Source organism: Engraulis encrasicolus, chromosome 22, assembly GCF_034702125.1.
Source record: "Engraulis encrasicolus isolate BLACKSEA-1 chromosome 22, IST_EnEncr_1.0, whole genome shotgun sequence".
In the NCBI taxonomy this organism is placed as follows: Eukaryota; Metazoa; Chordata; class Actinopteri; order Clupeiformes; family Engraulidae; genus Engraulis; species Engraulis encrasicolus.
Window position 1 is genome coordinate 2,593,920 of NC_085878.1, and position 27,199 is coordinate 2,621,118.

Sequence of the window (27,199 nt, forward strand, 5' to 3'; positions counted from 1 at the left end):
AGTCTTTGATTAAACCAGACTGGGTTGTTTTTTAACCATGTGACTGGAACTGTCATTACATGACAGATGTATGAAACGGAAGAGGAAGTGAAATTTAGTTTCTTTTATGCTTCGAAGCAGCAGCAGTATGCTAAGAAATAAGAAGACTCATCCAGTGTTACAGAGGCTTGTATATTAATTCGTCTGTCTTGATCGCTTATCCAGAAGAACCACGGATGTCGACAGTATGTCAACAAAACTATGGATAGTACTTGGTGTGGTTATTCTGTCAACTCAGGTGAGTTAGCTCACATGCTAAGTGGTAAACTAGCTGGCTGATAATCACTGTCTCTGTAAAGTGGCTGTTGTTACCATAGAACTACACATTACATTACATTGCATTTGGCAGACACATTTGTCAGTGATCAATCTTTTGTGATTTTAATAACTCAAATGATTTGTAATTGGAACACCAAGGTAGCTAACCCCATTCTCGAGCGCTAATGATGGTTATTCGGGGAATTCCAAGGAAATTTGCTTGACGCTAGTCAGTTCACTCACGCATAAATAAGTGGTATTGCTTGATTAAAAACGTTTCCCTTTAACGCCGTTCCTTTTCATTAATATATTCATTTCATCCTTTTATTGTTTTGTGGTAGTCGTTCGCTCAAGAGGCTGTTTTGCACCTTTCCAATGAAGCCGTCGACAGAGAATATTGTCTTGTTTACAATGCCTCTTGGTCGAATATCTCCACTTCTCTGAGAGATGCGGTAAGTCCACCCCCTAAGTTCTACTGTTTCACACCACGACTAGTTATATTCGTAATAAATCGAAACTGGTGCCGTTCTTTTAATACATTAGCTATGCATTCATGACAAGTGGTATGTTTGAGGCTGAAAGATATACAACAAGCACCCACACATTTAACACTACAACAATAAATGTTTTTTTTGGTCGAATATCTCCACTTGTCTGAGAGGTAAGACTTATTCACCTGCCTGAGCGAATTGGGATTGAAGTTGGAAGTAAAGAAAGCGAAAGCACATTTGGTATCATTTGATTTGTAGTTTTCTGTAGATTAAGAATTTTTAGTGCCTACAGTGCAGATTGGTACAGAAAAAAATACAGGGTGCATTACAGGAGCATGGTAGCCTACATTCATATATTGAACCAAAAACGCATATTACCACCAATGGTACAGTAAATACATATTGATATTGGTTGATATGTCCTCAGCCAATTGAAATATTTTCATGAAACTTGATGCATTTACTCATTATAAATAATTGTCAAAGATATTGCAGACAATTTAGGTCTTGGGTAAAAAGGTCAATGTCACAAGGGGTTCACATAGGCTAAAATAGCCTATTGCATGCAAATTGTTCAAGTGAGTTAGCCTGAAAAGGTTGTGCTAGACTTCATTAAGTGAAAGCATTTTTGGTATCCTTTAAATTGGAAGATTCAGTAGATTAAGAATGTTTTGCATGGGAGAGCGAGGAGAGGGCGAGAGAGAGAGAGAAAGACGTAAGGATTGGGCGAAGCCACAGGTACATAGAAAGTAGAACAATCCACTGACCAGCCACAGGTGACCTAGGCTAGTGGATTTTTCTCTTTTGTGTAGGTCTGTGGCTTTGCTCCATCCTCTCCTCTCTCTCTCCCTCTCCCTCTCTCTCTCTCTCACACTCACCCCCTCCTTTCTCTCCCATCCACTGGTCTGTTCATGGCCCTTCGTCTGAACAGAAATATACGTGTAACCGGCCATCTGGGTACTTTGTTCGTGAAACAACGGTTCCGCCCTTTTAGGGGGAAAGCAAGACTTTGACTTTGACTTTGGGGGATTGTGGTGTGCGCAACAACAATGCTGATGTCAGCTTCAACAGCAACCAGAAAATAACTGATTAAACTGACCTTGTCCCATTTTCTTAGTCTGTGTGGATAAGTGTCTGCTATATACTAAATACTGTATGTAGGCTAGGCCAATACAGCAACAGCCTGATGCTGCACCATGCCCATGTGGTCACTGGTCAATGCAGTTATCATCCTGCCTCAAACCATATGAACCCCGCCCACAGCCCACACACACACACACACACACACACCACACACACACACACACACACACACACACTTACTGGGAGGGAATGAAAGTGAATGGAAATGTACAGCACATTTCGTCAGGTCGGATGCCTCGTATGACTTTCTGAAGTCAGAAACTGTAAGCTTACACCCATTCAAAAGTTTGTGCAAACAAACAAAACAATCAGTAATGGACGAATAGGTTCTAGACCCATGAACTCACAGACTTAAAGACTCATAGAGCCATGTATAGGTGGGCAACCGAAAAACCACACGTGTCTGGCATATCATATTAAGAGTCAATAGCTGGAACTAATGAAGATCCATGAGTCGGCTTTGAAAATACAGTGTGAACCGAGTACTGTATTTATGTGAATGTAACCCCATGTGGCCTTGACCTTTGACCTCAACACCTACATTGTCTTGGCAGGTCATTGACAACGTATAATGGTTAAGTGCACCAAGTTTCATGTATATAGAAAACCTATTGACTGAGGAGATATCAGACAAAATCAAGACGAGGTAACATACGCTTTTGGCCCAAAAATGTTTTTTTTCACTTTATTCACTTCATCCACTTAGAGGCAGTGTATTAGAGAAAAGGCAAATTTCACTCTCTGTCTTCTTACTCATACAAGAACACACCTGGGGCCTCATGTACATAGATTGTGTAAACAAAAAAGCTATGCAAGTACCTTTTCACGCAAATGCTCAGATGTACTGAGAGACTGACTTAACATGGAATAAGGGCATTCGTGCTAAAGTTAATGTGAAATCGAATACACCATATGAGTCAGCATGAAAACCTCTTTATGCATGAATTGATACAGTACATTTGAAATTTTAGGTGCTTGCAGCTTGTGTATCTTTTCAGATTTTCACATGCGCAAAGATTCAGTAGGAAGTCCTAGTACATGGTTCCCCAGGTGTTTTGAGGTGTTTTGAGGTGCATTAAAGTGGCAGAAATGCAATCTACCATTCATCCTGTCCTACAGGTGAAGTACCAGGTGGTGAATTTGGTCACCAGCTTCCTATGTGACTCCACCAACGTCCCCGATGTGACGGGCAAAGCCCTGGTTGTGATGAGGGGCCAGTGCGACTTCAGCCAGAAGGCGCTGATAGCCCAGGAACACGGAGCTACCGCCCTGCTCATTGCCAGTAACAAGTCTATGGTAGGTTGGTGTGCACTGAACTGAGTACTGCCAATTAAAAGTTACATAAAAATTAAATAACGGTAAATAAACACAATGGCCAAGTTAGCATGCCGTTTTTAATTCCGAATTAATAATCAAATATTTCCATCAAATTTATTTTGATCTTTCATTTAATTCCGAATTGTGGAGTGTTTATGACGTTTTCAAAGCGGAATCAAGCTTTATTCAGAATTAAAGTGAGTTACTGTCATTCTGAATTAAATGTGTCATGTAAACGTAGCCAATGTCACACAATGTACTGAACTGAATCCTGTTGTAAATGACAGCGTAAATATACATAATGCCACACATTGTCAGTAACAAGTCAATGAACTGAATGGAGTACTGTTAATAAAGATGTGAAGAAACACAAGTGTCACTGAAAAGTAACATTTATTTTTTACCATTCTAGAGTCCACCATCAGCAAATGACTCCGAATACGCCAAAGTGAAGATCCCCCTGGCCCTCATGCGCTATCGAGACTTCGCTGATGCCCAGCAGGTGAGTCTCTAAGATGGGGGAAAAAAAGAAAAAAAATAGCAATGGGAACAGTACAGTACATCCAGCTTTAAATTAACACCAGCCAACCGGCCAAATGATGATGAAAACTCTGGCTGGTGGAAAAGAAAAATTACAAATCACTTGTGACGGGTAGAGAGTGTATGTGTGGCTATTGAGATTTAACATCTACTTGCCAAATTCACTAGTGATGGAAAAAGTTAATTTATAGCCCTGCATACATCAATCAATTCTTCTGTTGAATCTGCACTTTTGTAAGTCTGTACGTAGGTGGCTTGCCTTGTCTTGTCCTGTGACCGTGGCTGTGGGTTACTGTCAGTGGTGTAGTCTACTTATTTGTGGTGGGTATACTGTATATTTGAGCATTTTTTGAAGTGGGTATACTGTATTTGTGCTATTCAAAACAATGGATCAATCAATTTTAAGTGGGTATACTGAAATCCCTGAAATGTAGAAGTGGGTATACTCCGTATACCCGCGTTCTACGTAGACTACACCACTGGTTACTGTGGTCTCAAGTTCCATGTTTTGTTTGTCTGATGGTGCACTACTGTATGCTCCACATGCATGGCACTCATGTGCAATAGTCTTGTGATGTTGCATGTACTGTATGCCCTGTCCTTCTTTGAACACGTCCTGTTCAGAGATGCAAAATCAATTTCCCAGTGTAAACTGGCAATAAAGTGATATCGTATCGCAGGGGTCCCCAAACTTTTTTCTCCGGGGGCCACATTATCGTTCCTGACTGTGATCAGGGGCCGGGATCAATCATGTGGGCTGTATACTAGGCCACTGCCTGTTATAATTTCTAGCACAAAATAGTTCATCATTACAAGTGATTTCCAAATGAAGTGAGTACTTCACATGTTTTTCAATTTGAAATACCACAGGCATTCCTTTTAATAACCATGTAAAAATAGCAAGGAAAGGTTAGAAAAATATGGTGATTGACAGTTTATGAGTGATACAATAGAAATGGTAGGCCTGTTTATATAACAGTGAGATGATAAACTATCAAGACAAGAAACATCTGGTGATTCACACTAGGTTTGTGAAAATTAAACTGTAGGAAGGCCTGTTGATAAACAAAATAAAATATTTAAAAAATATAGTTTATCATATTTTTTTCTGTAAGGATTGCTTCTTTGGGCCAGTTGAAATGGTAAGGTGCAGCGAGGTGGAGGGCCGGTCAAAGGGGGCTGGCGGGCCGCATCCACCCCCCGGGCCTTAGTTTGGGGACCCCTGATCGATGTTACCTGGTAGCAATGGGAACGATGGAATGGCCAAGATCTGTAGGACTTAAGATCTGTTGTGTCAAGTGGGACGCAGTACAACAGGCCATGTTATTATTTGTCATCAAATTCAATATTATTCTACCTTATACAATGGTTTAGTACAAGTAGTATTTTTCTTTTGTCCTTTCAGGTCTTTTCAGGTAAAGAGATGACTGCGCAGCTGTATGCACCCCCTGTGCCCATGTTTGACGTCAGCATCATTGTGATGCTGTGCATCGCCGTGGTTACAGTTGCTCTGGGCGGATACTGGAGCGGAGCCTCTGAAAAGTGAGTCAGTACACAACAAACTAGGCCTGTAGTGAGTAATGCACTAAACTCACGATTCAGTTCGTATCACGATCTTTGACCTACGGTTCGATACACCCCATGTTTTTTGTATATGTTAATTAATCTGCATTATGAACATTATGAAATAAAATTACAAATACAAACTATGCTAGTTTATAGGTAGAAGGTTAGAAGAGGCTACTAATAATTCAAAAAAGTTTAAAAATAATAATGATGATGATGATTTGAAGCTTGGAAGCACTAGCCTGATAAACCAGCCTAAATGTATTGGATGTCTTAATTTAGTCTGGCTCCGATGAATGGATAAAACGGAACATTGTTGATGAGCACAACCCGTTGTCTTTCAAACCATGTCTGTGCTAATAGGCCAACGCTCTGACCAATCAGCGCAACTGATTGTGACGTAGTAAGCGCGACAGAAATCTATGGTGGAGGGAGGGGACTGTAAACAAGGGAAGGTGAAGCTGTGAGCAGGACAGTGGATAACTTTAACGTTTTGAGATGGAGTCGGACTTTATGTCGCTTTTGCCAAAAAGACATGCGAGTTGCCGGTGTACTACAACACTATACAAAACTGTTCCAAAGTTCAACTTCAGCTTTGTCGGTTTCAGCGAACGTCTCGCATGCATCGAGGAAGCCCACGGTGTTAAACATACTTGAAAGAGATCTTCCTGTATTTATAGGCCGTCAGGTCACCTCAATTTTCGTTCATTCTCGCTCCACAGCATCCGAACACGATGCCCATAAGATGATGAACTGACCAAAGCTATTGTAGCGCGAGTCTGGGGGGTTACTTAAGTTGTGTACGCATGTTCTATGATTCTGTTCTATGGTTTGGTGGGTGCGAGGCACTGTTGGGGTTCGAATAAGGGGAGCGGGGAGTTCTCTCTGTTTACTGTGAGAGATCTACGTAGCAGCTGTGCTACAGTTGGGTTACTGGTAAGCAGTGTACTTGTTCATTATTTTTATGTGGCGTGGCTGTGGCCAACTGTCTCCATTAAACGGACACTTCTGTCTACATCCTGTGTGTTCCTGGCTACCAAACGCTACACTATGTTTCACTTCAGAGAGGTTCGGATCGTGAAAACATCCAAGGGTATAGACGTTTACAGAAGAATATTTTCCTTAGCTGAATGAGGAGACACGATACACCACGTGACCGCGCTAAACCAATCACGTTGCCGATTTGGACAGCTATCAGTCCTGTTGCGGTCCACAAATTGTACTAAAAATAAGGTTTTTAAAATATATATCTCTCTAAGGAAGACAGATTGATTCTTAACAGTTAAGAATGACCGTGATTATTTCTATCTTGAAGAAACAATAATGCATGAGGGTGCCAAAGGCAAAGACATTAGCCCAAATAGAAATAGGCCTACAATATCAATAATATCCAAGATCAATAATGATCGTTCATATAGGCTATACAAAGTGGTCCAACTGTTAAACTGTGCTTCAAAAGGCAATGCAAGTTACCTTTCATGATATATATACATTTAAAAAAAAAAAAAATGGAAACAATTCCAATTTTCAGTGATATTCATTCATGCATTTAAAGTGGGATAAATGGATCCTAACATTATCAAACACAAGCAGATAATTGGAGTGCTTCTGGGTCTTCACCTTTTTTCCTTGGTGCTCATCAGTGTAGGGGCTGTCAAACTTGGTCCAGGAAGACAGATGCTGAGGCATTGTAGCCAATTAAAAAAGGAAAAGAAAAAATGCAACCTTGAGTGCCTCGGCATCCGTCTTCCTGGATTCCTAACAGTGCTTCATTTATAACAAAACAATAATGCAAGTGGTGGTAGATCCCTTTTTAATCAATAATGGAAGCCATTATAATTATCAATATAATGAATATGCAATTATTCATGTGGTAATTTATCCATTACTAGATACACAACACATACAAACAGTCATAAGTATATGCTTCAATAGACTGGCCTAACTGCATGGTTGTACCTAAACAGGAGGACTAGGGCATCGGTCTACAACCCCTTGGTGGCAAGGAAGATGGAGGCAAGGCAAACAATTACAGGCTGCCCTTTTAATGTATGCCATTGAAATGTTGACAAAATTATCCACTGTTGGCTCCTTAGTGGCACCTACATCCAGCTGACTAATTATTATTAGAGGAACAAGAGGAACGTTGTGCTTTTGTGCTAGTCTGTAGTGCATGTGGAGGCCATGGGAACAACATTGTCCTTTTTCAGTGTTACTATCTTGTCTGGCTCATTTTGCTGGACTGTCACAATCTGTTTCCACACCTAAGGGTAACATGTCGAAGACCATATCTGTTGACAAAGTCTGAGCAGCAAACAACAATTCAGGCATTCAGTATTACAAGTGGTGGGGGTGAATAACACAAGATGCCGGCGGTCATGTCGGAGTCTCCTCTTCAATGTATCCTGTCAATAACAACAAATCAAACAGAAAAAAATCATGAGTCATGAATACCGGCAAAGGGGGGCTTGATATTGTAGTTTGTTAACATGGTGGGCAGTGTGGCATAATGATTAGTGAGGTGGTCTTAAGATCAGACTAGGGTTGCTGACTCAAATCTCTGACCACTGCATACACCTCCATCCATGCCTAAAGTGCCCTTGAGCAAGGCATATATCCCAACATTGCTTTAAGGAAGGTAAACTATACTCTTTAAATTACTGTAAGCATTACTGTAGCATCACACTGCCATAAGACTTCTGCCTTCCTACTACAAAATAATACAGGTGGCAAGATGAATGGTCACACACATGTATGAAATTTGCCTTTATTTCGACAAATAATAAATTGCCTTGCAAACACCTGTAGCTTGAAACAGACAACAACTCCACTTGACTGAACCAGGCCAATATGTATTCCTCAATTTGTCTCATTACTTAGAAAATAATATATTATAAAGTACATGTGTGTTGGGCACACCCTTGTATGTGTATTTGTGTGAAGTTAAGATATGACTTACTGTTGATTCTCTGCTCTGGCAGGATCCCTCAAAACCTGGTATTCCGTGGGTAGCAACTTTTGGGTAACTGCACCTCGAGATCCACACAGTCAATGTCCTTGATATGAAGGTCCTGTGTAGGTCCTTTACTTCAGGAGCTTGCACAAAAGAAAAAAAAGATGTAGCTGGCAGACAAACAGTAGCCTATATTTTTCGGTGGTGAACTGGTACAGTTGCATATTGTTAAGATCAAGCACACAGACATGATCCTCATTAACATTCACACTACCTATTACAATCAGTGTGTTAACTTGTGACAACAGATTGTAGGCCTAATAGACTGCTGGATATTGTTAACACAGACCCCCCTCAATAACTCAGATGGGGTGGGGAACAGTCCTTAACTCAAACACAACATTTGGCTATGATAAAGTACAAACAAAACATCTTTCCACAGATGATAGAACTAGCTTACCTGTCTGTGTGTCTTTGATGAAACCTTTTTGTCTGTCAGATGTGTTCTCCTAGCTTGCCAAAACAATACCTGAAGGCCTTCCCTTTGTCACGTTTCCCCCTGTGGAAAATCAGTACGTTATTCTTCAATCACAAAGCAATCAAGTCCATATAAACTAGCTTCTTAGTGTTATTTCCACATCAACGGAACAATTAATTCAACATAATTGAGCAAGTGCGTTGTGAGATCATCGTGGGGCTCGATTGACTGGGGATGGTTTCTCGGAATGCTCACCGCACTGAAGTGTTTGAGAATACAATCACGCACAAGAATGAGTCTCAGAAGTGTTTTCGTTGGTTTACTCGGTGTATTAACTGTCTGAATACGCGCTATCAGTGTGATTCTAGTGTAGATCACTCCACCGGTATGGCACTATTAGCTCCATAACATCGATGTTATTTTAGTGCGACGCGATGCTGGTCTCGTCGAAGTGCAGTGTACTAATTTCCAAAGTGTAAAATTTAACCTCTAGCCGCCGTACACAGCCGTTTATCTGTCATCCCCAGTCAATCAGCCCCACGTTCATCTCGCACAACGTCCATGTAAACTTCAATCTTGCGACCACAGACTTTGTTTAGATAGTCAACATTAAAGACTGTAAACTGAGATTAAAAAGGGAGACGTCCGGGGCGACAGTCCATCTGTTACAATGGCAACAGGGTGAAGCGTTTACCAAATCATTACAGTCATCTTTTAGGAATATACTTTACACACACCCTGACGTTGTTAAGAGCATGCCACTTACCATTATATGAGGTGAACCTCGTCCACTCCGAGGACCTTTTCTTGGAAGACAACACGTCGCGTTCAGCAAAAGCCATGCCTCCTGACTGCTCCGAAGACCAACTGGCACTGACGACACATTTTTATGTTTGCTGGGTTATCGACGCCCAGTTGCATGGCAGTGAGTCCAAAATTGCTCGCCTCCTTCGCCTGGTCTACCATTAGGGCTAACAAGGGCGAGACGACTACCGGTACTACCATCGGGTTTTCAAAGAGCCCCATCATTTCGGCTACCAGTGGAGTTAACTGGTAGATAAGACTTTTGCCATAGCCTGTCGGTAACACGGCGAAAACGTCCTTCTTAAAAATGAATGAACGTAGAGCCTCCTCTGCTCACGTTTTAACGAAAACCCCAAGTCTAATTCTTCCAAAACTGATGCCAATGCAGAATCAAACGAGCGCTGTTCCATTGCCGCCGCCATCTTTCTTGTTGTGCTTTCTCCACTGCCCAGCGTCTCACTGCTATGTCGTCACTCCCTCAAAACCCCGCCCCAGAACCCTCTGCCCCGCCCGCGTTGATTCAAAACACATCTCTGCGTTGTGATTGGTTTAGTTGCCATCTTGCCAGATTCAGGGCAAGATTCAAAATGAATAGTTGTTCGATACCAGACCCACCCGCAGCTGAAAATTTTTCAGCGTCCAGCAGGTGGCGCTGGTTTACCAGGCTTGGAAGCACTATTACATCATATTATATGGTTGCTTTCTGGACTGAAGACAGAACGGCTTTACCAGAGAGAGTAGAGAGAGAGAGGTTCCATTGGCCCATTGTTTCCGGGTTCTATTATTGCAAGGGGGAGGGGGGGTAAATCCCCCTTTAGGTAGACATAGGCAGACCTAAGGACAGTTCTATTCAATGCTAGGAGTATTATGACACGCCCCTTTAGGCAGACCGGAACCTGGTCACGTTAGGTGCCCATAGAAACCTATTACCGGTATGTTGGCATATCTCTATACTTAAAGAATCTCTGGCTTTACCGGGGCACTAATGGTAGGGCCCTTGTCTGCTACACGGCCGACCCGGGTTTGATTCCGACTCGGGTCCTTTGCCCGCCCTTCCCCGTCTCTCTCTCCCAACTCGCTTCCTGACTCTCCTCCACTGTCCTAATAAAGGCTAGAAAAGGGAGATACTGCCTTCAGGGTTCCCACGGGTCATGGAATTTCTGGAATATCATGGAATTTCATAAACGTTTTTCCAGTCATGGAATTTTACCATTTTGCGCGCACAGTCATGGAATATCATGGAATTTTCTTAATAGTTGTGTAGAAGCAAACACTTTTTTGTTTCGTGTATAACATGGTTATACTACAACGCTCCGCCAGACACGGTTATGGTTTCGCGCTGCAATGTGTAACATTCTAGAATGCAATGAGCCCAGCTGGCAGTGGTGCTGCGTCGGTTTTCACACTTAAAAAAAAAAAATGTAACGTCATTTCTTTTTACGCAAGTGGTCATGGAAATTCTGTTTTTTGGGTCTGGAAAGTCATGGAAAATCATGGAATTTTATATCTGAATTGGAGTGGGAACCGTGGAAAAGGGCGATACTGCCTTCCTGGACCACTGTACAGTATCGTGATTCTGTAGCCCGGCGAGCCAGACCCGTATAGCAAAAAGCTGTCAGCCACGAAATGTATTATCATCCAGGCTTTTTAAATTAAGTAAAAACTTTCGTGCTGTAAGTAGCACGGATGGCCGCCATGTTTCTTCTTAGAAAGTTTTCTGTGTTTACTAGGTAGCCCGGCCCCCCATCTCTTGATTGGCCCTGTCATCGGATAACTTTCAGCCTCGCAAAACGACCGGGGTCCGCTAGACTGCCCCCAGGAGCAAATTCAATTTGCGGTCGCTAGGGGCGTCTAGATTTCTAGGCTAGTGATTCTGTGCATCAAGGTTTGTCGGTTCAATGCAATATCGTTACAGCCCTACAATAAGCACATGACCTTTTCTGGTCGCTCCACGTGAGTCACACTGCAGTGCTCCATATTCTAATAAACAAAAGCAATAAACATAATTAATAATGCTGCAATAATTGACTGTAAGCAATTAGCTCAATGGCACATTAGTCTCGTCTTCTTGTCATCTTTACTCCATTAAAATGTATGATCTTTTAATACTCTTTTGATGCGTCACTTGGTTCAGCCCTTTGAAATATTCACAAGGCACCGCATACAACTGAAGTGGTTTTGCCTCATATCAGCCTTTTGGCTAAGCATTTGGCTTAATGCTAAACCTGCCCATTTGCATGTTTCTATTTAACTCAGGATCGTGGGTGTTTTGTGACCTGAGACGCAGTGTTCAATCATGTGTTTCAGTGGCATAGTTAGTTTCGGTGCTTTTTCTGAAAGGGGAAATAGGGGCGCTCCACCCTCATACCTCCAAGGTGCACCCTCATACTTTTTTTTTTAATATATAAATTACTTTTTTGAGTGCCCCTAGTAAATTCCCCCCTTCACCCCCCGCATCCTGCCATGATGCTCCCTCATGCAAAAAAATCCTAGAAAAAGCCCTGTAGTTGATCTTGTTCAGAGTTAAATAAAGGGCACCTTTCATGTAACCATACATGTACCTGTATGTCGTACAAGTTGCACTCAAAAAATGGTGCGTCATGACTGCATTTGAGATTTATATCTAGTTTGTTCCTCGTCAGAAGCAAGTAGAAGTGGTGTATGAGTTTTAGGCCGATGCCTAAATATTGTTTCTCTACTCCTCATGACTTTTTTTCACTACACTAGGGAGAAACAGAGTGAAAGCTCTTTCCTTGGCACGACTGAGGAGTCGTCCAATAATGGAGAGCTATCCCTGTACTCTCCTCTGAAGGTCGTCATCTTCGTAGGCCTCATGTGTATCATGCTGGTGCTCATGTACTTCTTCTACAAGTATCTTGGTAAGTGTTCAGCCACTGTGTCAGCGGTTTTCGTAAGCAGTTTTATCTCTTTTTCAGCATGTCTGCGTAGCCACAGTTTTACCTCTTTTTCAGCATGTCTACTCTGCGTACCCGCAGTGACATTTGTGCAATATGACCTGGCTGCAGCATAGCGTTGACAATTCTGAGCCGTGCTAATTTGGGCTGGTTAAAACTGTCTTCTTCTCCATCACTGCCTCTGTCTGTCTGCCTCTCTCTCTCTCTCTCTCTCTTTCTCATGCTCTCTCTCTCTCTCTCTCTCTCTCTCTCTCTCTCTCTCTCTCTCTCTCTCTCTCTCTCTCTCTCTCTCTCTCTCTCTAGTCTATGTTATCATCGCCATCTTCTGTGTGGCCTCGGCCACGGCCCTCTACAGTTGCCTGGACGCCCTGCTTGACAAGGTCGGCTGTGGAAAGTGCAGGTGTGGTTGGTTCATCATTACCGTCTCGTTTTGCATGCGAACATGAGCCAGACATCTAGCCATCTAAAATTACACAACAACCAAACACTGTGTGCATGAAATATGTAAGGTGAAACTCTGCTGTGAGAGAGAGCTTCTCTCTTTCACTTTTGACTACTTCCCTTTACTTTCCCTCTACAGCAGCAAGATGTCATGCATGACAGTTTTATTTACAGTGAGAGTAATAAGTATTTGATCCCTTGCTTATTTTGTTAGTTTGTACTTTGTACATTAATAAAGACACGATCAGTCTATTATTTAGCGCAAGTGGTCAGAATAACAAAAAGAAAGTCTAGAAAATAACTTAAAACAAAATATATTTATTGATTTATATTTCATTGATGGAGGATTAAAATCATGCAGGCCACACACATTGTACCCTAACTTAAGAAGGAACGTAAGCAGGCCCACCTGAGATTTGCCAATGAACACCAGACTGATTAAGGATATGATAATGAGGTGCTGTAGTTGGATGAAACCAAAATCAAGCTGTTTGGCATTAACACAGCTCACTGTGTTTGGAGGAAGAGAAATGCTGACTATGATCCCAAGAACACCCTCCTCACCATCATGCATGGAAGTGGAACCATTGTGGTTTGAGGGTGTTTGTCTGGCCAAGGCACAGCACAAGTACATAGTGTCAACAATAAGATGACGGGAGACATGATGTACCATAAAGTCCTGAGTGCCAACCGCCATCCCTCCACCACTAGACTGAAAGTAGGTATCCCTCCCAACATGATAATAATACACAACATACAGTCAGAGCAGCAAAGGGGTGGAAATAGAACAATAGTACATTTAGGTCATGAGGTGGCCTAGACTGTCTCCAGACGCTAACCCTATAGTAATCCTATAGAGGGAACCGAGGCTCACATTTGCCAAGCCACAGCAGCTAAATCTTGATGATTTAGAGAGGATCTGCAGAAAGAAATGTGGACAAAATCCCTTCTGATATGCGCACAATCATTGTCATCAACTTAAAGAAACCTCTGACCAAGGGCTTTGCCCACAAGTACTCTGTCTTCTTTGACAAATGAATTAAAATCTTTGAAGATATTTTACGAATTTTGTTTTTGATATTCTGTCTCTCCATGTTAGAATACACTTAACATTAAAGTTATATACAGATCATGTCTTTATTAGGGAACAAAACAACTAAATTAGCTAGGGATCAAATACTTATTACGCTCATTGTACATGTGTGTTTTATGTATCATTTTGGTTTTATTGGAGGAAATGTTCATTTTAGTCCCTCAGTTAGATTCTATAGTTTAGTTAGTACATCTTCTGTAGTGAAAACTGGTCTCTTGTGTTAACATTAAAGTGAATCATAACTCCAAGAAGAGTGTTCATAACTGCTGTATATTGCCCTGCTATTAGAGTCCCATATTCCCATGTCGTCAATCCCCCACGCAGTCACCACACCCATGTGGTTTAGTGAGGCCTGACTTCTGTGGGTGGCAGCACAGTCTCTCTCTCTCTCTCTCTCTCTCTCTCTCTCTCTCTCTCTCTCTCTCTCTCTCTCTCTCTCTCTCTCTCTCTCTCTCTCTCCCCCCCCCCCTCTCCCTCTCTCTCTCTCTCTCTCTCTCTCTCTCTCTCTCTCTCTCTCTCTCTCTCTCTCTCTCTCTCTCTGTCTCCTCACCCACTGGGCGCTGCTGTCTCATTTCCCCCTGCTCTTGCTCTGCTGTCTCCGTTTAGTTTCTCCTGCCGGAGCAGAGCGGTTCCTGTCAGATCGCTGCTGCTGGCTGCTCTGTGCGTCAGTGTGGCTGTGGTCTGGGGAGTGTACAGGAACGAGGACAGGTACGGACTGTCTGCACTCAACAGAGTCTCTCTCTCACACACTCTATCTCTCTTTCTCTCTCTCTCTCTCTGTCTCCCACACCCTCTCTCGCTGCTTCTCTCTCTCTCCCACTCTCTCTCTCTCTCTCTCTCTCTCTCTCTCTCTCTCTCTCTCCATCCTTCTCCCTTGCGGGTTGTTATTCCCCCAGGTCTATGGTGAGTGGGAGGCTCCTTGCCCCTGTGGTCAGGAAGTGGTCTGGGTTGTTTTTAGAACGCTTAAAGTCAGCGAAGAGGGCACACTGTTGTTTTCAGATTCAGTCTAGTCTAGTCTGTCTGCCTGCTTTCCTAAGATGCTTAAAGGAGAAGTCCAGTTTTTTTAACATTAAGGCCATTTTCTGAGTGGTCTGCAATGTTTTAGAACCCTCCTCACCGTTTATTTCATGTTTGCTGCAGTCTCTGTTATTTGGCTTATTTGGATTTGATCTCAACCAGCTTTAGAATGGCCGTCTATGGGCACCTGCAACTCTGTTCTTAAAATCACCTTTAACATTTGTTTTCAAGAATATGCAACTCACCAAGTGTTCAGCAGTATTCACTGGTGTTCCTTAACAATTTTTGTAGCGAAATATGGCATCTGTCGTGTTTTATGTGTGTTTTATGTAGGAATTTGTAAGTTAAGTTTCACTTTCACTTTCACTTTCTTTCACAAAATGGCAAATAAAAAATGACAGAAGCCATATTTTGCCTTGACACTTGTTAGGGACTGCTAGTGAACACCCCTAACCACTTTGAGAGCTGTAGACTTCCAAAAACAAATGTTTAAGGTGATTTTAAGAACAGAGTTGCAGGTGCCCATAGACGGCCATTCTAAAGCTGGTTGAGATAAAATCCAAATCAGCCAAATAACAGAGAGTGCAGCAAACATGAAATAAACGGTGAGGGGGACTTTAAAATATTGCAGACCATTCAGAAAATGGCTTTAATGTTCAAAAAACTGGACTTCTCCTTTAAGAGTGAGAGGGGGGTAGAGAGAGAGAGAGAGAGAGAGAGAGAGAGAGATAGAGAGAGAGAGAGTGTGTGTGTGTGTGTGTGTGTGTGTGTGTGTGTGTGTGTGTGTGTGTGTGTGTGTGTGTGTGTGTGTGTGTGTGTGTGTGTGTGTGTGTGTGTGTGTGTGTGTGCGCGTTATTGTGCGTGTCTCGTTGGAACACAAGGCACTTATGTTAGGTCTAGCCATAGCCATAAAACAATTTTGACGTGAAATGATGACATCACGGATCTTGTATTCATGTTGCCATTCATGTAATGAAAATGAATTTAAAGAAATATACTTTATGTACACTCTGCAAAATGTGTTGTTACAGATTGTGTAGCAGATTTTTTTTTAAGATTGTGATGAATCAAAGAATGAAACCAATGAAACCATCTCACTCTTTCAGATGGATCTGGATACTCCAAGACCTGTTGGGCATTGCCTTTTGTCTAAATTTCATGAAGACCATCACCCTGTCAAACTTCAAGGTACAACACACAACAGAAAAGTTATAAGGAGGAGATGCTGAGCGCTCTTCTTTGTTAGACAATATACTCCAATGCTGGTGCTCTTGAAGTTAAACGACAAAGTCCATTCTTCAAAACTTGTTGGCCGTTGGGCCTACTTCAGGCTACTCTTGCATAGAGACAAGGAGTAGTATGGTGTTTAGTAATTTAAAAACCCTTTATTTTAACTGGGCTACATAACTAAAAACGCCAACCGGTTTCAACCACACAGGGTCTTCATCAGGGCGTGACAAGGAACAGAAAGTGTTCTCTCTTCGGTCCACAATGACTGTGTACGGTGCTGCCCTTACAAAGACAAAAGGCCGCATACGTGTTCTGTCACACCCAATTTAGACAGGAATGTGACTTAATAACACCTCCCTTGTATTGCACCGTCATCTCTTACTCTAATCTTTAATGCGTCTTCCTAATAGAGCTTGAAAGTGATGTCACATCCTCCGATTTCATGGACCTCACTGCGTTTTTAACGGAAAAATTTAGCATGTAATCCAATGGCGGTATTAAAATGATATTTCGATCCCCTCTGAATTGTGCCACGAGCTTCACATATGTTGTTTCTGATATTTTAATAAATTGTTTCGTACCAAACACTAAACGATTTAGCAGGGTGTGTTTTTTCACATTTTTCATGTCGACGGCCTCAGAACAAAATATCGATGCTTCTGCATGAATGATCTAAATTTAGCTCCTAAAACAGCATATTTGTAACCCAGCGCATATAATGACTGGAATCAGAAGATATTTACTCGCTACCGTGCTGTTAGATGGTCGGCTAAGGTCTGGTGAATGCGGATCTAAGTCACTTCCACTTTCAAGCTCTATAAGAAAAGCATCTTCACTGCTACACGTTCAACACATTTTACTGGACAGTGTGAGAAACTTGAAGGAATTCCCTACCCTCCAAAATAATATTTGTGTTTGCCATTGACAATTTATTTGAGTTGTATTGTTTATAGGGTCAGAGGTAGGCCCTGGACATTTTTGAATCTTTCAAGTGGCCACCAAGTTGGAAAAAGGTTGAGAAGCCCCGATCTATTTAATGTAATGTGTGACACTTGAAAAGATTTAAAGATTCATGTGAACCTTTGAGAACATAATAAAGGTTTGTGTCCCAGGCTCTCTTATCACGTTTGTGTCATCCTCAGACTATGAGTTTGAATTCTCTCCAGCTTTGAGGGAAGCCATGATATAGGCTGTAAACATCCACCATAAAGGCACGCTGTATTTAACATACCTACTGCACAGCATTCCAGGACGGTAAATACATTTTGCCACGTTGAAAAATGTCAACTGTTCTTTCTGTGTCTGTCTCTGCCCCCCCCCCCCCTTACCTCTTTGTCTTCCTATCTCTCTCTCCATCTGTCTCTGTTTTTCTTTCCCTCTTTCTGTCTTTTGCTGTATCTCTCTTCTTTCTGCCCCTTTCATCCTCTCTCTCTCTCTTTCTGACTGTCCATTTCTCTCGCTTCATCTCTCTTCTCCCTTCCTCAATTATTCTGTCTGTCTCTATCTCGCGATCTCCCTATCTCTGTTTGTCTGCCTGTCTCTTTCTCACTCTCTCTCACTCTTTCTTCTTTTCTTTCTCTCTCTCTCTCTCTCTCTCTCTCTTTCTTTCTTTCTTTCTTTCTTTCTTTCTTTCTTTCTTCTCTTCTCTTCTCTTCTCTTCTTTCTTTCTTTCTTTCTTTCTTTCTTTCTTTCTTTCTCTCTCTCTCTCTCTCTCTCTCTCTCTCTCTCTCTCTCTCTCTCTCTCTCTCTCTCTCTCTCCCTCTCTCTCCCCATTTCTCTTCTCCGTGCTGTCTAGATCTGTGTGATCCTGCTGGGCCTGCTGCTCCTCTACGATGTCTTCTTTGTCTTCATCACGCCTTTCTTCACCCCGGTGGGTTACATCACACCTCACACCACACGTGTTTCATAAGGCCTAACCCACGGCCGGCCATCCCATGTTTGAAAGTAAAATACCGTGTTCAGAAAGTAGAAGTGAAATGCTTGGTACATGTTTGTTCCTCAAACCCTTTGATGCCAGTTGTGATCAGCCTCTTACGGTTCTGTGAGTAAATGAGCTGCGGCGTGACGTGAGAAAATGCAGACTGAACAAACATTCGTTTAACTTTCCCTTTTTAAAAATATTTGTGGGCCTTTTTAAGTCTTTATCATTTTTTACGAGACAGGAAGCGAGTTGAGAGAGAGAGAGAGAGAGAGAGAGAGAGAGAGAGAAAGGGGAAGGATCGGTTAATGACCCGGGCCGGAATCGAACCTGGTCCGCCGGCATAGCAGTCTAGTGCCCAGCCGGTAGATCCACAGCTAGGACCAGGAGTTTTACTTTCTCAAGCCAGCTGGTCCAGCCTTGGTTGGACCCTAGTGATGACATGCTGTTACAAACGTAACATAAGGGGAACTCGAAAACTGAAAAACGGTATCAAAAGGATATTTATGAAACAAAAAGAGAGGAGCCGAGTTCCTACATATAAACGAAAATAAGGGGCCGATCAGCCTCTTACGTTTCTGTGAGTAAATGAGCTGCGGCGTGACGTGAGAAAATGCAGACTGAACAAACATTCGTTTAACTTTCCCTTTTTAAAAGTATTTTTGGGCCTTTTTAAGTCTTTATCATTTTTTACGAGACAGGAAGCGAGTTGAGAGAGAGAGAGAAAGGGAAGGATCGGTTAATGACCCGGGCCGGAATCGAACCTGGTCCGCCGGCATAGCAGGCCAGTGCCCAGCCGGTAGATCCACAGCTAGGACCAGGAGTTTTACTCTCTCAAGCCAGCTGGTCCAGCCTTGGTTGGACCCTAGTGATAACATGCTGTTACAAACGTAACATAAGGGGGACTCGAAAACTGAAAAACGGTATCAAAAGGATATTTATTAAACAAAAAGAGAGGAGCCGAGTTCCTACACGAGTCTAGGGTATAAACGAAAATAAGGGGCCGAGCCCCTGTTGCAATAAGAAAAAGCTTTACAAAACAGCGATGGCGTCAAAAAGGCAAGAGTTTACAAATGCAGCAAAAATGCACAGTAGTCAGGGCATCAACCGGGGAGTTCAAGTGCCAAGCCGGATGCTCGCAGGAGGAGGGAGAACTGTTGTCAACCCTCGGGTTAAATACGCAGCGCTCCGCCCCAATCCACAGGTGTCGCCACTGATCAGCACTGAGAATCTGTTGAGGACAATCAGTAAGTTAAAGGTCCCCAACAAGACAGTAATTTACAGGGGGGGGGAAACCCCAAACTAAACGTGGCAGTAACACATGCACTATGTCTTCGCCACCAGTTCTGTCCTCCTAGGTTATAAACCACCACATGTTCAATAATGAGCTCATTGTTGGAACATTTTCAAACTATTTCTTGATCAATGTCAGTCATGGTGCAGAAACTCGCAAAGCAAAACAGCATTTCACAATAAAGTAAAAAAAAAAACAGCAAAAAAACAACACCATTTCATGTTAGTGGAGGGTTATGTTTTTGTAACCTTTTTTTACACAATCATTTTTGTTTTAATAATTTTAGGTAAATAAATAATATGTTGGTGTAAATAATAGTAAATAATATGTTGATGTTTGTAGAATGGGGAGAGCATCATGGTCCAGGTTGCGCTGGGACCTGCATCTGCTGGGGAGAAGGTGAGGACGACCCACAACACAACACATTTTGTTTGTTTTGTTCTTTATAACGTGTGGAGTTTGCCTGTTACAAGGTTGGCACTGTAGGGAAAGAAAAAAACCGAAACTGCTTTATTAACATGACTGCCGATTGACCTGATGATTTCCTAATGGTTGCCGCTTACTGTATTGCTCTGTATAGTATGGTATGTACGTACGAGGTGCAGCAGGGTGGCACCGAGTGAGTGACTGTCTGACGTGTGCCATTTGGCTTGCTTGGCTCTGGTTCTAGACTGAGGGTAACATTGTGGAAGTGCCAGCCGACCCTACGCCCACCTATGAGAAAGTAAGAGCCATCTTTCACCTCTTCACGTGGGGGAACGGTTACCAAACGTCTGTCTTGTCGTCTGCGGACAATCATAGTTATACTCTACAGCTGCCTGCCTGCCTGCCTGCCTTGCCTTGCCTTGCCTTGTCCTGCCATCTTGTCTGTCTGAGCTGTCTCTACAGGGTGCAGGCAGCGGCCAGTGTGTCTGCTTTTGGGGAGGGAACAAGGGGATGGTGTCTTTCCTCCACGTTTATGTTGGCTCGCTGACTGACACGGTGCTAGAGAATAGAATAGCGCTCTGTTCTTCACATTCCCTTACTCATACGACTGCAGATGCAGATGCATGCGTCATCATGCGTAGCTTTCATGATGATGATGATGCTGCGTTTCATTCAGACTGTGAGTTTGGCAGAAAAGGTGACAAATGCTAGACAATGCTAGACATGGAATGCTACTATGTATCTGTTACTATACATAGTGAATACTGTATATTTAACAAGTTTAAAACAGTTATAACTTCTTTTAATTACATTAATTAATAGTATGCAGCTGATCAGTAACAGTAAGCTGTGAGGGTTTTCCCGGCTATTTCCATTTTCGTTTTGTGTGCATGCAGTTGTTAGTCATCCATTTGGTTGATGTTTTCATATTTCTTCTATGGAATATCATAAAAGAAATATTGAATGAATGAACAAACTGTATTAGTGTGAAGCGCATGGAACGGGTGTAGCGTCATAGCTAGTGGATTCTGCTCCTGCACAGACTAACGCTTCACCGCTTTCAACATTTTGAGGCGTATTTTGAGGTATTTTGAGGCTTATTTTGACTTTTTTTTGTATTGACAACTCTACCTTTCTGTTGTTTTCTTCGTTAAAGCAATACTAAGCAGTTTTTGGTCCTCTTGTGTAACTCGAGAGGTTGGAGGTTGACAGACGGATCTCTCATAAAGTCGATGCTGCCTGGGTCCCCTCCAAACCTAATGTGGTTACCCCAGCCGGCCATGGTGGCCAACAAAGCCCATTCAGAATTGGTCCTCACCCTGTTGCTGACCTACTTATACCATTTTGGAAATGCTATTTTAAAGTTTAAAAAAAAAAAACCTACTTAGTGTTGCTTTAAACACTTCAGATATTGTGTTGTCTAGGTGTCCTTTCTGTTGCACTCTTGTTTATGTCATTTCACTCTGTCTATATTGTTGCATTTGTCTGTATATGGGCAATTGGCATAATTTACTAGCAGACATCAGAGTGGTGCAACCACAGGTAATACCTGTGTTGTATAAGTGAAATGTTTCTCATTCATTCATCTGAGAGTGGCAATAGCTGTGGTTGTAACACCTGACATCTGCTACTAAAAAACGCCAATGACCCATATATTTTATTTATACAGTCTATAGTTGATGCCCTCTTCAGGTTTTCACACTTCTTTTGCTCCACTCGCTGTATGTTGTCGATGTTTTGGTAACACTTAATTGTAATGGATGCATAAAAGCATTATGAAGACTTAAATACTCAGTAAATAATTATTTAACGATGAACCAAACATTTAAAAAAATTCTAAATGAGTAGGAAATGTTATTTTATGTTTATCAAATATTTACATTTTTGTAAATGAATTTAAAATGCTTTGTCAAAAGGTTTGTGTAATCTTGAGCATATTATTTGTAGATATTTTATAAATCATTAATAAAACTTAGTAAATAATAAAAACATTTGTTAGTTTTGTTCATTTTGAGTTAATTATTTACTAAGTCTTTATAATGCTTTTATGCATCGATTATTCTAAAGTGTTGGCGATGTTTTTCTGCTGCCTGTTCCTCATTCTCCTGTTGCGTTGCAGCTGCCGGTGGTGATGCGAGTGCCCAGGTTCTCGGCCTGGGCTCAGAACCTCTGCGGCATGCAGTTCTCCATCCTGGGATACGGAGATATCATAGTGCCAGGTGAAATCACTCTCCCCAATACCTCGTTTTGTAACTAACTGCAGATAAAGTTTGTGCTTTTCAAATGCCTTATTTGTGATTTTGAGAATCAGAAATGTGTTAATTAACATTGGAAAGTATTTATTTTAGAACAAACAAAGAATTTGTCTTGGTGCAGGTGTATTACAGATAACATGATGGCTGAAAAGAACTAAACAACTGAAGAAAACCATGACTATACATACATTGCAATGAAACTGAAATGCTTTGCGATGTTTAGGTCTGCTGATTGCCTACTGTGCCAGATTTGATATCTGGAGTGGTAGCTCCAAGAGGATCTACTTCATCACCTGCACAATAGGTATGTACTGTATGAATCATAAACATGTACACTACACGTATGTTCACCAGGGGTATTCAATTCAAAGTCACTGAGGACCAGTTTATCAAATTCCTCACATTAAAAGGACCGAAATTAAATTAATATTATATATAGAAGGCGCGCCTATGTTTACATTTTGTTCAGACCTCATGGAAGGCCAGAGCCTTGCCATGCAAGGGCTGGATCTGGCCCCGGAGCCTCCAATTGAATAGCCCTGCAGTACAGGATAGTGATGTAAAGATTATGACATTGTACTATGTACACAGTAGGTATACTGTATAGATGACAAGCGCGTTGATGTACATGTAGACTTGCCTCGTAAACTAGGCGAGTGATTTTAAACCACTGTACAAGGGAACCATAGTGCGCCATGAGAGATCATCTGGTGTGTTATGGAATAATAAAATGACTGTGTATTGGTCATGCAAAAAAAGTTAGCTATCAGCCTATTAACGGTAGTATTTTCATAACATTGACTGGAGGCACTAGTCCGCATTAGCCTGGCCAACCAAAGAGTAAGAAAGGAGCTCTGAGCTGCTGTTTACACGGAACCGAATGTCTTTAAATGTGAATATTTTTATTTATCCGTTTATGTGTCAATACATGTGGAGAAAAATAAAAACTTCATTGTAACAGGTGCGTTTTAGCGCCCTAAATGGGGCTACATTTTTTCAGCCGGATTTTTGATATGTGAATTCTAAAACTGCTTACGTGTAAACGGAAGGCCAAAGCCGGTGTGTTTTCAATAAGATCCACATACTGTACATGTAAACAGCGTCTGAGTCTGGCCCTTTGCCTTCTCCCCTCCCAACCCTCCAGCCTATTTCTTGGGGATGATGGTGACGTTTGCGGTCATGCTCCTCTCCAAGATGGGCCAGCCGGCTCTGCTGTACCTGGTGCCCTTCACACTCCTCTCCAGCGCCGCCGTGGCCTGGAGCCGCAAGGAGATGCGCCAGTTCTGGTCAGGAACCACTTACCAGGTGGGTATGCACACACACACAAACACACACAGACTCAAACACACACAAACACCCACATACACACACAAACACACACAGACTCAAACACACACAAACACCCACATACACACATGCACACATGCACGCTCGCACACACGAGCACACAGGCACTTTCTCTTGTATACTTACACGCACGCACACACACACACACACACACACACACACACACACACACACACTTAAACACCCACATGCACACGTGGGCGCACAAACAAACACGAGCACACAGAGACTTCTTCTCTCTTGTGAGTCTGAGAGCCTAGCTTTAAAAAGCTTCACAGCAGAGCGATGCTTAACAGACCAACTAACATTCACTCCAGCTTGGCAAACTTGGCAGGAGAAGCAGGTCAGAGGTCAAATACAAGGGACTGCAGTTACATGCGCAGAGTATTCCAATTTCAAGCGGAATATGGTCAGCATTCGGTTTAAAGGGACACTGTGCAGGAAATGGTCAAAAGAGGTACTGCAACTATGCTGCTCATTGAAACTGGGCTGCCTATTGCCAAATGTGATCTTGACATGAAAGTTTACTAAGTAATAAGCAAATATTTTCTAGTATGGCCCAAGTACAGTAATTTCTGCAGCTAAAAATGGCTATTTTTGGAAATTCAAAATGGCGGACCATGGAGAAGATCCCCCTTTTCATGTATGAAAAGTGCAATTTTTCCAGTCATAGTGAATACTTAGAATTTGATGGTGGTGGTAAGTATTCATGAAAAAGGTAACATTGGTGAATGGGCAGCATGAATTCTGGAAATAAACAACTAAAAATCTCACACAGTGTCCCTTTTAAAAGACGTTCCGGAATATTCCGTTTCCATGTGTGGAACCTGCGCTCTGAAAGTGGAATATTCCCTGAACTCGGACACATTCGGAATGAATTAAGAGTTTACATGACGTGCGGAAACCGAATACTGACACTGTTTAAAATCTGAAATATTCCTGGCTGTAACTGTGCTCATTATTGTCAGCCAGCTGTTTTGACCTTATGTTTTGTTCATAGAGAGGAGGAAGGGTAGGAATAGGAAGTCAAAGAAGCTAAGGTGCCGTAAAATGGCTAAATTGTAAGCACACAGACCAATATGCCCTGGATTCACGAAAATGTGAAACAGAGAAGACTTTACCTAGTCTGTCAACATTGAGTACTGTACAGTTGGTTGCCGCTGGCTGTAATTCAATTGTAGGACTAACATTAACATTCAAGGCATTGTGGAAAAAATGATGTGTATTGTAAATCTGTTTTATGTGACACCTACCGGTAAGCAATAAACATCCTACTCTTAGAGAATAGTCTAGGGTCACATCCCCTCAAAAAGTGATAATAAATTGCAACTTGGTCTTCTGTCAGGTGTTGGACTCTTCCAGGGAGCCTTTATTACAAGGTTTGAAATATTCCTAATTGAATGTCTAAAAACAATTATTCTTTGCTTGCTTTCCTTCCATTTGTGGTGTTTTGTTTGGTGTATTATCATTTCCCTATTCTGTTTTTCTTCTTCGCCGCTCCCTTAAAGCCTGTGTGTAATGCTGCAACAACTAAACATGGCCGCTAGGTGGCAGCAAAGCTCTTGGTAGTGTCAATGTGCTGAGCTCTGTACATCATCATAACCTCGCTGATGCTCAACAGTCTTGCGAATAATACTGTGGCTTGGATGCAGCACTAGGGGCCAATGCAGACAACTATAGAGTACAGACCCATCCTGTTGATGCTTCCACTCAACTGAATGCTGTGCGCTACTACCTGTCTGTTCTACTATAGTTTCTGATCTCCAGTATTTTCACTTCTAACACGACGACTCCCCCCACACACTGTCTAACAGGCTAACACTGTCATGCTACGCCATTGTCATCATCACTTCTCATTTCCAGTGATTGACAATAGAAGACCATTGTCTGCATGCCTTCTTTCATGTGACCACCATTTCACATTGGCCCATTTCCCTGCAGTTGTTTTAAGGGAATGTGTGAAATGAAATTTCATGATTTTTAGATTTGTCATTTTGTTGTGTGTTGTGTGTTGTTGGACTTTGAGTGTGAAGAAAGGACTGTGTGATGTTTAAGTGTAACCTCAAACTTGTCGACCGTGACAGGACTGTGTAATGTTTAAGTGTAACCTCAAACTTGTCGACCGTGACAGGACTGTGTAATATTTAAGTGTAACCTCAAACTTGACGACTGTGACAGCCGATGAGCACAGTACTTTAGACATACTTTGCCTGCTGTTCAGAATCAGAATAATCAAGAACAAGTTTGAACATACAAACAATTTCATATTTCTGAACAAAGAATGAATGCACATACACAATAGCTATGAGACATAAAATTAATAAAAAGAAAAAATATATAGACTAAGGCCCAATCTCAATTCACCCCTTGGCCCTACCCCTTACCCCTCCCTTCCGTTTTGTGTAGGGGTAGGGGTATCCCAATAGTCGTTAAGGCAGAGGGGTAGGGGTAAGGGGGAGGGCTTTGTAGCCCTCAAAAAGGAGGGGTTTGGACAGGCAGACTCCGTTTGGAGGGGTAAGGGGTAGAGGTAGGGGTAGGGGTAGGGGTAGAAAAATACAAATGGGATTGGCCCTATAACAATCATAGTTAGAGCTATGGTTAGGGGTTTCATCTTAAAGTCAGTGCTGTGGTGGCATGCTTGGACATACATTTGAGATGGTGAACAACACTAAAAATCAAGTAGGCAGGCTCTTAGAGAAAACCACACGAGAAGGTTTGATCAGATTCATTCTTGGAGCTGTTGGTCCTCTTTTTTTCTTTTTAACCTAGTATACTTCTATTGTGTTTTGTCCACAGATGAACAACCGGGATATGCCAGTGGGGAGCGAAAATGCTAACTGTCAACCATAACACTCTGTGTGTTTGTATCAGTACACTTACCATTTTATATACGCACACCACACTTGTCAAACTAACAAAGGGACTTGGGTGAAGACACACCTTTCCTGTTGATCAACACAAATCACATTTTTAAAAACAAATTTAGATCTTAAATAGGAACTTAGTGTGGTGATTTCTTGATGTGCTAAATTGTTTGTGTGCTTCTGTGTAATCATTTTGGAATATCAAAGAAATACTGCTGAAAACAGTTTGCACCAGTGACCGACTACCGTGACTGGCTGACGCACTTTAATTGTTTGAAATGTGTATTATTATTTAGCAACAAAATAATGGTTTGATGAACAGTTTTGTAGCACTCATTTTTTTCAAAGACATCATGATGTACATTTATGACGACTGGGGATTTGTTAAGAAAGGGAGGGGCCTTATTACTGCCTTAAATTGGGTTTTATTTTATGGTTTTTATGTCATTCTTTCCAAGCTACTGATTCACAATAAATATTGATGCTGATTAAACTTTTGACATTACTCTTTGGGAATTTAAACAGATGATGAATCATCTGCTGATCTACTCTATATAATTTGTCTATATATTGTGCTTATACTTGTAACAGTGTTTTGAAAATGATTATTTTCACTCTGTTAAAGTTAAATAGGTGTAACATATAAAGAAAACATATACACGCTGCAATTGCACAACTGGGCAATCCGATTTCACAATGTAATAATTTTCCTTGGATCAATGAAGAAGTTGTTTGTCCATGACTCACACAGAAGACTTTTTCATTTGACATTACACAACAACCCACTGCTCCAAAAATGTCCCCAAAATC

General features: G+C 41.8%; 1 protein-coding gene and 1 long non-coding RNA gene across 5 annotated transcripts; one reads left to right on the forward strand and one right to left on the reverse strand.

Moving 5' to 3' along the window:
• Positions 1 to 78: 78 nt before the first annotated feature.
• Positions 79 to 26,882, forward strand: zgc:123258 (uncharacterized protein LOC641502 homolog). 3 transcript variants are annotated; one of them, XM_063188366.1, is made up of 17 exons: positions 79 to 277; positions 639 to 749; positions 3,051 to 3,227; positions 3,661 to 3,750; positions 5,194 to 5,330; positions 12,317 to 12,468; positions 12,808 to 12,904; positions 14,645 to 14,746; positions 16,162 to 16,243; positions 18,081 to 18,155; positions 19,840 to 19,896; positions 20,168 to 20,221; positions 22,043 to 22,142; positions 22,402 to 22,482; positions 23,323 to 23,483; positions 24,871 to 24,904; positions 26,322 to 26,882. In XM_063188366.1, exons 1-17 carry the CDS (start codon positions 227 to 229, stop codon positions 26,360 to 26,362), a joined length of 1,602 nt encoding a protein of 533 aa, XP_063044436.1. In that variant the 5' UTR covers positions 79 to 226; the 3' UTR covers positions 26,363 to 26,882. The 3 variants fall into 3 exon arrangements, with proteins under 3 accessions (XP_063044436.1, XP_063044437.1, XP_063044438.1); XM_063188367.1 differs by lacking the exon at positions 24,871 to 24,904; XM_063188368.1 differs by lacking the exon at positions 20,168 to 20,221.
• On the reverse strand, positions 7,583 to 10,207 carry LOC134438750 (uncharacterized). 2 transcript variants are annotated; one of them, XR_010032639.1, is made up of 4 exons: positions 9,552 to 10,207; positions 8,768 to 8,866; positions 8,314 to 8,450; positions 7,583 to 7,759 (listed from the first exon to the last, which is right to left on the reverse strand). It is a non-coding gene; the product is annotated as an uncharacterized LOC134438750 (long non-coding RNA). The 2 variants fall into 2 exon arrangements; XR_010032638.1 differs by lacking the exon at positions 9,552 to 10,207 and having other exon boundaries at positions 8,768 to 8,895.
• Positions 26,883 to 27,199: the final 317 nt, after the last annotated feature.

Excerpts from the sequence above, each read along its gene's own strand:
- zgc:123258 (XM_063188366.1), top strand. The coding sequence starts at position 227 with ATGTCAACAAAACTATGGATAGTACTTGGTGTGGTTATTCTGTCAACT. Across the intron at positions 12,905-14,644 it reads GTCGGCTGTGGAAAGTGCAG|TTTCTCCTGCCGGAGCAGAG; the intron begins GTGTGGTTGGTT and ends GTCTCCGTTTAG. Across the intron at positions 16,244-18,080 it reads TCACCCTGTCAAACTTCAAG|ATCTGTGTGATCCTGCTGGG; the intron begins GTACAACACACA and ends CGTGCTGTCTAG.